This window comes from Caretta caretta, chromosome 1 (assembly GCF_965140235.1).
Source record: "Caretta caretta isolate rCarCar2 chromosome 1, rCarCar1.hap1, whole genome shotgun sequence".
In the NCBI taxonomy this organism is placed as follows: Eukaryota; Metazoa; Chordata; order Testudines; family Cheloniidae; genus Caretta; species Caretta caretta.
Genome location: NC_134206.1, coordinates 286,614,736 through 286,625,658, shown reverse-complemented (window position 1 = coordinate 286,625,658; position 10,923 = coordinate 286,614,736). Strand labels below are relative to the sequence as shown.

Sequence of the window (10,923 nt, the reverse complement as noted above, 5' to 3'; positions counted from 1 at the left end):
CAGTGCTTGTAGTCACTGGAGCGTTTCAGATAGTGACAGGCAATCTTGCTCACATAAGTCAGGCAACCTCAGGAAATTTGTCAAGATGCTTCAGATCTATCAGTGTGATATATCAGGGCCTGGAGAAGATGACACACACTTCTTTCGCTGAGCAATAATGAATAAACATGAAGGAATATCTTTTATGTAATCCAGATGCAAGGCCATGGAATAAGCAGACTGTCTGTGTGCGCGCACGCACACAAAACAACAAGGAGGCTGGTGGCACCTTAAAGCCTAACAGAGTTATTTGGGCATAAGCTTTTGTGGGTAAAAAAAACACTTCTTCAGATGCATTTAAAGCGCACCAGACTCCTCCTGTCTGTCAGGAAATCACTTATCAATAGTTGTGGTTGTGAAATCCTCGTTTCTTTATTGTTTTGTCATTATGGTCCCCACTTCCCTATTGTTTATCCATATGGTCTCTGTCTGGTTCTTTAATTGTTTCTGTCTGTTACATAATTAATTTTGCTAGGTGTAAATTAATTAAGTTGGTGGGGTAGGACTGGTTAGAGAATGTTGTTACACTATGTTAGGATTGGTTAGTAAAATTTTAGAATAATGATTGGTTAAGGTATAGCTAAAAAGGATTCAATAAACTGGGGTCCAAAAGAAAGTTCTTTGGGAACCACCTCCAGGACACAGCCCCAAAGATCAGAGCTGCCAGACCTCAACACTGACCTGATCCTGACTGGCCATCAAGAAAAGTTCATCTGTCTTATTGGGAGTGGTGAGCATTGTATGTGTAGTGTGTGCATTCTGTTTTTGGTTATTGTTAATAAATAGAGGTTATGTACTATATTACTGAGTAAGGCACTTTCACTGGTAAAAGACCCCGTAAACCCACAAAAGATTAAGCCCTGAGTCCACAGGGAAAGGGTGTTTGCCTGGAGCCCACGGAGGGGTAAAGTTTGGTGTTTTTGCCTGGAGCCCTAGGAACTGGGAAAGGGTGGGGGTGCCTAAATTAAGAGGGTTACACCTTGAGCCATAGGAACTGGATAAGTGGGTGAGTAACACAGAATTTTGTGCTAGTAACACGTTCACAAGGTGCTCCTCAAAATACAGAGGGAAGAGTCTTCAGTCATATTGATAGCTCCAGCCTGGCTCCGCCAACACTGGTACACATCACCCTGGGAAATGTGAGTGGAAACCTCATTCACCCTGCTGCTCCTCTTGGACTTAATAACTAAGGATCACAGCCATCTCCAGCATCTGAACCTCGAGTCGTTGCACCTCATGGTGTGGAAGCTCCCTGGCTGAACCCCACTGAGCTCTTCTGGTTGGACCCGGTTAAACAACTCCTCTTTGGTAGTAGGAAATCCTCAACCAGGGCTACCTGCCTTGCCAAGTGGAAGAAATTCTCATTCTGGTCAGCGCAGCATCACTTGTCCCCGATGCTCACCTCTATACCACTCATACTGGACTACCTTCTCCATCTCAAGCAGCAGGGTCTGCCCATGTTGTCAATAAGGGTTCACTTGGCCACCATCTCTGCCTTCCATCCAGTCTCAGAGGGCCGGTGGTTTTTACCAACCCTATGGTTAGCTGTTTCCTGAATGGTCACAACAGGCTATATCTACATGTCTGGCAACTGACCCCGACCTGGGACCTCAATCTGGTCCTTTCCAAATTGATGGGTCTGCCCTTTGAACCGCTGGCGACTTGTTCTTTACCTGTCATACAAGGTGGAGTTTCTGGTAGCGATAACCTCAGCTAGGAGGGTGTCTGAGCTCAAGGCCTTAACATCAGAGCCCCCTTACGCCGTGTTCTGTAAGTACAAGGTTCAGCTCAGGCCACATCTAGCTTTTCTCCCGAAGCTTGTCTCCCAGTTTCACATCAACCAGGACATCTTCCTTCCAGTGTTCTATCCTAAGCCGCACTCGAGTGGCAGAGAGCAGAGGCTTCATTCATTGGATGTCCACAGAGCGCTAGCCTTTTACATCGACAGAATGAAACAGTTTAGGAAGTCCGTTCAACTGTTTGTGGCCATGGCAGACAGGATCAAGGGTCTTCCAGTCTCCTCCCAATGAATTTCCTCATGGATCACATCCTGCATCCATGAATGTTATAACCTGGCAGAGGTGCTTGCCCCTCCACTAACAGCGCACTCCACTAGGGTGCAGGCTTCTTCAGCAGTGTTCCTGGCACAAGTCCCGACCCAGGAAATATGCAGAGCGGCAACGTAGGCCTCCATACCTACTCTCACCGCGCATTATGCGATTACCCAGCAGGCCAGAGGCGATGCGGCCTTCGGTAGATCAGTGGATAGCTCTGATGCCGCCCTCTGAATTTAGGCTTGGGAGTCACCTGATTGGAATTGACATGAACAAGCACTCGAAGAAGAAAAAACGATTACTCACCTTCTCGTAACAGTTGTTCGAGTTGTGGTGTTCATGTCCATTCCAATGCCCACCCACCTACCCCTCTGTCGGAGTAGCTGGCAAGAAGGAACTGAGGAGGTGGCAGGTCAGTAGGCCCTATATTGAGCGCCATGATGGTGCCACTCCAGTGGGTGCCTGGACCCCGACCCAACTGATACTGCTAGGGGAAAAATCTTCCAACTGCCATGCATGTTTGCACACACCTGATTGGAATGGACATGAACAACACATCTTGAAGAACAACAGTTACAAGAAGTGAGTTACCATTTTTGTTGTTGTTTTACAGTAGCAACTACGGGACCTAACTGAGATTGACCTGGACCATCTACACATTGTGACAGACCCAGACCAATGGGATACAGGAGTCTGGTAGAAGGCAAATATATTGGCCACTGAATGAACAGTTTTCTGTTCCCTGAGTGACCAGAGCAGGGGCTGCCCTAGAGCAATCAGAAACCTGCCAGAACCAATTAAGACAGACAAGCTAATCAGGACACCTGGAGCCAATTAAGAACTTTCTAGATTCAATTACGGCAGGCAGGCTAATCAGGACACCTGGTTTAAAAAGGACCCCCCCGTCAGTTAGTAGGGGAGCGCACCAGGAGCAGGGAGTGAGAAGGTATGCTGCTGGAGGAGTGAAGAGGTCCAGTGTGATCAGGCTTCAGGAGGAAGATCCTGCAGTGAGGATAAAGAAGGTGCTGGGAGGAAGGCAATGGGGAAGTAGCCCAGGGAGTTGTAGCTGTCACGCAGCTGATATAGGGAACATTGTGGACAGCTGCTATCCACATGGCCCTGGGCTGGAACCTGGTGTAGAGGGTGGGCCCGGGTTCCCCCCCATCTCCCCAACTCCTGATCAGACACAGGAGGAGTTGACCTGGTCTGTGAGAAACACCAGAAGGGAAGGTCTAAATTGGAAAGGGATCTGGCCTGTGCCCGATGCACTAGGTGGGACACAGAGACTGTGGGGATTGTTCTCCGTTTCCCCCATGCCGGCCAGTAATGAGGTTAGCTGAGTGGATGGCAGGTTTGAGCCACTAGCAAGAGTGGCCAAACTGAGGGCTGCCGTGAAATCTCTGAGGCAATAAGCGCAGGACCCACCGAGGCAGAGGAGGAACTTTGTCACAATATACATAGCAAGCAACAGTCCCTGCTCTCATGAGTTAATCTAAATAGACAAGCAAAGGGTGGGAGAAAGGAAGTATTACTCTGCTTTACAGATAGGGAACTGAGACACAGAGATTAAATGACTTGTCCACGGTCACACAAGAAGTCTATGGTAGAGCTGGGAATTGAAACTATGACACTTGAATTCACAGTCCTAATCCTCAACCACAAGACCATTCTTCCTCTGGGGAGAAGTGGCTTGATTGACAAAGGCCAGGCCTACCACTAGAAACTTTTGCCAGTATAGCAATGTTGGTGAGGGGATTTATGTATTGCAACATTTCTACAGTGGCATAAGCCCTAACCACAATTAATTATACCAGCTAAAAGTGAGTTTTGCTGGTACATCGATGCCATTTTTTTCTTGTATAAGCTGCATCTATGGTAGAGAGGGTTGCCACTACAGCTGTGCCCATAAAACTTTTCTAGTGTAGCCCTGGACTAATAAGCTAGTATCCTAGTCACTGACCTCTACTTGCAGTTTCTCATTTGCAATTTGTATGTATTTTATAGTCATACCATTTTAGGCTTTGATCTTGTTAATGTCCTCCTCAGCCAGGTTGGGCCTAGGCAGTCGCTGGATGGGAGACTTCTGCAGAAAGCTGTGTTGGTGGTTCAATAGAGGGCACTCTTTCATTTGACGTGGTAGTAACCAATGCCCCAGCATGGCGTTAAAGAACACTATAAAGCTGGAAACAGTATGTTTGAATGAGACTTAAAACAGAGATTCTGACACTTATTAAAAATCCCACTGCATTGGTAGCTCAGTTTCATTTACATTATATAAAATAACTTCTTTATTCAAAGTGTTTTTATGGCTAAGCGTCAGAAAAGGGAAGAAGGAAAGAAGAGAGCAAAAATAAGAGAAAGCAAGAGAAGATTGCCATGTGAAATGGGATATTTGATTTGGTCTAAAATTGTTAATTTTGTTGATTTAAAAACAAATCCTGAAACAATTCCAATACTAGTTCTCCAAAACGTAGACATTCAACCATGGTATTCTAGCTAAATTACTGTTTGAGTAACTAAGTTCTACTCACCTAAATTATCCAAGTTTTATTTGATTATGGTACAATAATCAATTCCAGTACTTATGTTGTCTTGGGCTGCTTAAAAGCTTTTATGTTTCACCCCTTCAGATGGACGTGTATAACTGAGGAATGCAGTCATGGTATGTATAAGCAGAAAAAAACCTCTGAGGTTTTTATAGAAGAATTCAGAGAAAAAGATTGATGTATAGATTCTTAAGGTTAGATGGGATCATCATGATTACCTAGTCCAGGGGTGGCCAACCTGAGCTTGAGAAGGAGCTAGAATTTACCAATGTACATTGCCAAAGAGCCACAGTAATATGTTAGCAGCCCCCCATCAGCTCCCCTACCCTGCTTCCGGCACCTCCCACCCACCAGCAGCCCTGTCAATCAGCACCTCTCTCCCCCTCCCCGCACCTCCCAATGAGCTGCAGGAGGCTGGGGCGGGGGGGGAGGGGGAGCAAGGGCACTGCAGGAGGGCGTGGGAAGGGGTGGAGTGGGGGCAGGGCCCATGGCAGAGCCACGGGTTGAGCAGTGAGCACCCCCTGGCACATTGGAAAGTTGGCGCCTGTAGCTCCAGCCCGAGTCAGTGCCTATACAAGGAGCCGCATATTAACTTCTGAAGAGCCACAGGTTGGCCACCCCTGATCTAGACCATCCCTGACAGGTGTTTGTCTAAACTGTGCTTAAAAATCTCCAATGATGGAGATTCCACAACCTCCCTAGGCAATTTATTCCAGTGCTTAACCACCCTGACAGGAAGTTTTTCCTAATGCCTAATTTGCTTCTTGTCCTATCCTCAGAGGTTAAGAACAACATTTTTTTTTTCTCTCCCTCCTTGTAATAACCTTTTATGTACTTGAAAACTGTTATCCTGTCCCCTCTGTATCCTTTTTTCCAGACTAAACAAACCCAATTTTTTCCATCTTCCCTCATAGGTCATGTCTTCTAGACCTTTAATCATTTTTGTTGCTCTTCTCTGGACTTTCTCTACTTTGTCAACATCTTTCCTGAAATATGGCACCCAGAACTGGAAACAATACTCAAGTTGAGGGCTAATCAGGGCGGAGTAGAGCAGAAGAATTACTTCTCGTGTCTTGCTTTCAACATTCTTGCTAATACATCCCAGAATGATGTTTGCTTTTTTTGCAACGGTGTTACACTGTTGACTCATGTTTAGCTTGTGGTCCACTATGATCCCCAGATCCCTTTCCACAGTACTCCTTCCTAGGTAATCCTATTGAATGTGATCATCTCTTAAACGTTCTTTGACAAAATTAATTAAAATGAGCTCTTTAAATCTATCAGGCATTTTTTTACAGTCCTGGAATAATTTGGATGGCTCTTCTCTGAACCGTCTTCAATTTTTCACATAAAAAGAAAAATTAAGTGAGTTTCCATGAAGAAAAAGTTCTGAGTTTCTTTCTAAAAGAAAAAAAATCCACATCTAAACTCTGGCATAGGAATTTTCCATGGTGAAAATCCTCTATGGAAACTCATTGTGTAAGGATTTTTCTGTATGTCACCTACTTTAAAAAGTTTTCTGCTTGAGGGGTTTGATTGTGTAGGTCAATGTTTATTCCCTTTGAGACCAGACTCAGATAGTTTAATAATTCCAGCTTAGTTTCTTACAGAATTCAGTTCTACCGGCTTTGTAAACTCCTTAAATGGGAGCTATTTGACTCGTGGAATTTACACATGTTCTTGGGTGTGCCTGTACAGTTCGTAAACTCACTTAATGTAGTTAGTGGTCTGTAGACTTTAGGAGAGTCATGGGGATAATAGCAATAAACACAGCCTACAAGTTCTGCATAATCATTCCACAAACTTTGAAAGTGATCCTACCTGTGGACCTTGAAAGCTCTGTAGTGCTAAATGTGGTCCTTGTGGTGAGCAAGGTTAGGCCTCCTGTGTGGGTTGGGCTGTAGCTATGGATCTTCTAGGGCAGGGGTTGGCAACCTTTGAGAAGTGGCATGCCAAGGCTTAATTAAGGTTTCGCGTGCCGGTAATAAATTTTACATTTACAGGGGCCCACAACAGAACCCCAGACTGGCAGCGGGCTGAGCAGTCCCGGTGGCCAGGACCCTGGCTGGAATCCCAGACCAGTAGGGAGGTGAGTGGGGCCAGCGGCTGGTATCCCAGGCCGGCAGCAGGCTGAGCAGGGCCGATGGCTGGGACCCCGGCTGGCAGCAGCCTGCCAGTAAAAGCGCTCCCCTTCCCCTGGGGCGGGCATCAGCCCAGCTGCGAGCAGCTGCGGAACGTTTCCACACCGCGAGCAGCCTCCTTAGCTCCCGGGCTGGGCCGGGGGCTTCCTGGCACCAGCCGCGGCAGTCACGCCGGCTCGAGCCTGGCTGGGGCCCCTTTGCCCGCAGGTGAAGCCGCCCCCCTCCAGGATCGGTGTAAAAACCTAACCCAGCCGCTCCCCTGCTGGGCTCCTGCCCGCCGCTCCGACAGCGCAGCCAGCGTGTGAACGAACCAGCTCCCGCCAAGGCAACCTGCGCTGGCATCCGCCCGCCACACGCCAGCCTCCCTATCGGCCTCCCATCAGCTGCCGGCCGGGCGCATAAAAGCCGCCGCGGCCGCCAGGGGAGAGCTCACAGCGCGCTGCCTGCAGCCTGCCGCCGGGTTCCCCCTGCTGTGGAGGAAGAAAACTACCCACGGGTCCCCATGCAGCCCGCAATGATGATGTTCTCCAGTAAATACTGGGCCAGGAGAGGGCTCTCCCTCGACTCAGCCGTGCCCGGGGAGCACCCAGGACTCAGCAACCTGACAGTAAGTATCCCGGGCTGTCACGCTGCAGCTGCCCAGGGCATCCGTGTGCTTGATAACGGTGGGCTCTGATTTACCTCCATTGTGCGCCCAAACTCTGTCAGTTGCTGTTTGGGGTGTGTACGTATTCTCACGCGATACTCACCGAGTGTAAACCGCTAATCCAGTGATGCTATAGAGAGACACGGGGGGGACAATAACACTGCATCGCTCTTGGGATGTGTTTTGTGCTCAGCTGGTGGGCTTGCATGTGCTCCGTATTTTAGGGCTTTCTTGATTTTGCTTTTTAAATCCAAAAAGTAGCATCAACGGTTCTGCCCGTATTTAGTACGTGGTTTCCAAAGCAAGCAACAGAAGTTATTGAGAACTCTCAAAAGGAAAATTGTAATCTTGGTTTCAATATTTCAGAATAGTAATTATCACGTGGTGGTAGTAGCAAAAACAAAGAAAGCAAGCATACAAAGAAAATAACATAAGCCCAAATACAGAGAGGGAAAGCAGATAATATTATTCTTAGATTCTTCTAAATAAGTCATTTTTATTCAGATAGCTAATGCTACAAATAGTTTACACACCTGGGGGACACCCTGCAAGCTACCTATTGGCCTTGTTTTTTAATAATTAAAAATATCGAATGACCTTGTCTATTTGTAACTAGGTTTGACCAATTCCTTCTAGTCCTAATCACCACTAGTACTTTTGTATAGTGTCTTCAGATAAAATATAGCAAAAAGCCTATTAAATTTCACAGGCAATATCAGAGAGAATCACCATGTTTAGTACTCCTAAAATCAATAGTAAACGAGTTTGGCCTCCATTCAGCTAGTTAGTAAATGCCTGTCTTATGTTAACCCTGTGAGTAGTCCCAGCAAAATCAATTGGACTAACCTGCACTCTCAGATTAGACATGTGCTTAAGCATTTGGTTGAATCAGAGTCAATAAGAGGAAAATACCTAAGTAATTTTATAGACCCTGATCTTGCAATTGATGCTCCATGGGCAGCACAGTCTATCTTCACAGAGTCAGTTGCAGGTTTGGGACCAATTATTTTGAGATCATTTACAAATCAGATACATTTACACTGAGTTGGTGAGTCCAGCATTTTGATACAGTGTGAATACTTGGCTTTGACATATTAGAGTTTTGATTCCTTTGATACAATAGCATATAGAAAAATGTGTAGCTAAAAATGTCTCCTCAGGTAAAAATACTATCAAAAGATGTAAAATAATCTTTCTGGTATGATCTGAAGACCCAGCAGATACTTTGGTATTTTCAGAGTGTTACACCAACCGCTTCATGGTTGTATTTCAACTTTTTATGCAAACAAATGGTAGCTGTATATTTTTGTATAAAATGCTAATATAATTCATACATATTAATAATCTACTTTGACAAATAATAGTAAAACAGAGAGAGAGAGAGAGAGAGAGATGTGAAAAATATGGGGCCAGACCCTTAATTGATGTAAATCAGCATAGCTTTATTGGATTAACAGGAGTTATGCCATTTTACACCAGCTGTGGATTTGACCCATTGTCTTTATAGTAAAGATGAAATATCCCTATTTGTGTTACTATCATATATGCATATTTAAGTGTTTACTCATCTCTACCTGTTTTATTGGTGTTTATTGATATCACTGGGAAATCTTAGAATAAGGATCACTGGACTAACCGGGGTGAATCTGTTTTACTGCCTATATAAGATGTCTTAGTGTTTCTCTCTTCACTAGGATTCTGCTTTAACTCTATGATTTCTTGAATATTTGCACTTGCTCCTGATAATAAGTCATCATCATTAGGAAAGACCTTCTACAAGTCATTATTTAATCACATACAGTAATAACCTGCATGGCTAATGAAGTTAATTCTCACAGTATCAGTTTCTTCTGTTATTTCATAATGATTAGCTCATCTAGTTTTCACAGGCTGAATGGTGGCTTTTAGTAGACATTTCAGATATTATCCATTTGACACAATTACAAGAACTCAGGGGGCTCAATCTTGGGAGGTGCTGAGTACCATCATTTCCCACTGAAGTCAATTGGTGCTTAGCACCTTTCAGGATTGGGAAGTAAATTAATATGCTTCTCTGTACTTTCCTTCTAAAAATGGACACACACAGACAAGTCTAGATAGACTGCAAAATTAAAAATAGTATTTTTGTCAAAGCACATGTAGGCTGCATGCTTGACATGTAAGTTATCTCCCAAATAATAATTGGAAAAAATGTTTCACTATAACAACAACAACAAAAAAGATTAAAAACAAACTTGTAAGGCCCCAATTCAGGAGTACATATTTCAAGTTAAGCATATACTTGAGTGCTTTCCTGAATCAGGGCCTAAAAGAGGCTTGCTAGCTAAAGACAATGGGGTGATCCATTTCATAAGTGCAAACTCATGCAGACCCTGTCTACACTTGACTTTTAACCATGTTAGAAAACTGTTTAAGTTTGGACTCAATCTATACATAGTTCCAACTGGATTGATTTCAGACAATCCTATCACCCAATATGGGGCCAAACATTGTTTAAAACTGTTTTTTAAAAAAGTGTGAGCATAAAATAGGGAACTAGGCCCATACATGGTTACTGAACCACTTGGCCTTTTCTACAAGTTCTAGATAAACTGGATTCAAACAAGTTTTGACTGGCCAAAAAAAATGTGTGAAAGCCTAGTTTACTGCAGACTGTAGCACTGGTGCACCTACCTGCACTTGTTACTGACACTGAGGGTATGTCTTCATTACCCGCCGGATCAGCAGGCAGCGATCAATCCAGCGGGGATCGATCTATCGCGTCTAGTCTAGACGCGATAAATCGACCCCCAAGCGCTCTCCCGTCGACTCCTGTACTCTAGTGCCACGAGAGGCACAGGCAGAGTCGATGGGGGAGAGGCAGCAGTTGACTCACCGCGGTGAAGACACCACAGTAAGTTGATCTAAGTACGCCGACTTCAGCTACGTTATTCACGTAGTTGAAGTTGCATAACTTAGATCGATTTTCCCCCCCTCCCCCGCCCCAGTGTAGACCAGGGCTCAGACAGTCTTCACTAGAAAAATTAAATTGGTTAAAGCCTCTAGGATGTCTGTGTCCACACAGACAAAACACCCCAGATGATTTACAAATACTCGAATAAATGGTTAGAACAGGCTAAAGGTTTTAACTGGTTTTGTAACTAGTTAAAGTTTAACTGGTTCAGCTTGTACTGCTTTAGTGCCAGTGTGGATTCAGAGAAGCTGAAACACATCACTTGTCATCTCTCTACCTTCCCACCATGTATGGTGGCTGTGTGAAATATTCCAGAATGCCTAGCTTCTGGGAACTGACCGGGGAATTGCAGGCTATTAACCCAGAGGACATTGCAATTTAAATAGTTTAGGACACTGCTAGTATGGACTAGCCTGGGGGTAGAACTTAAATCAGTTCAGTCTGAATGCACTGAACTGTCCGTACTGAAACTGTGTCAATTACAGATTAGTCCTTGTCAGCAATGGAGATTTGTTTTAGAAAGTATCTGATCCAATTTTTAAAG

The 10,923-nt window shown here is 44.8% G+C and overlaps 1 protein-coding gene across 1 annotated transcript in view; it reads left to right on the top strand.

Moving 5' to 3' along the window:
• The first annotated feature begins 7,002 nt into the window (after window positions 1-7,002).
• Window positions 7,003-10,923, top strand: part of TPH2 (tryptophan hydroxylase 2) — a 71,377-nt gene continuing 67,456 nt past the window's right edge. The window contains exon 1 of the mRNA XM_048835754.2: window positions 7,003-7,387. Coding sequence (XP_048691711.1) covers window positions 7,283-7,387 — 105 coding nt within the window. The 5' untranslated portion in view covers window positions 7,003-7,282. The remainder of the gene's footprint in view (window positions 7,388-10,923) is intronic.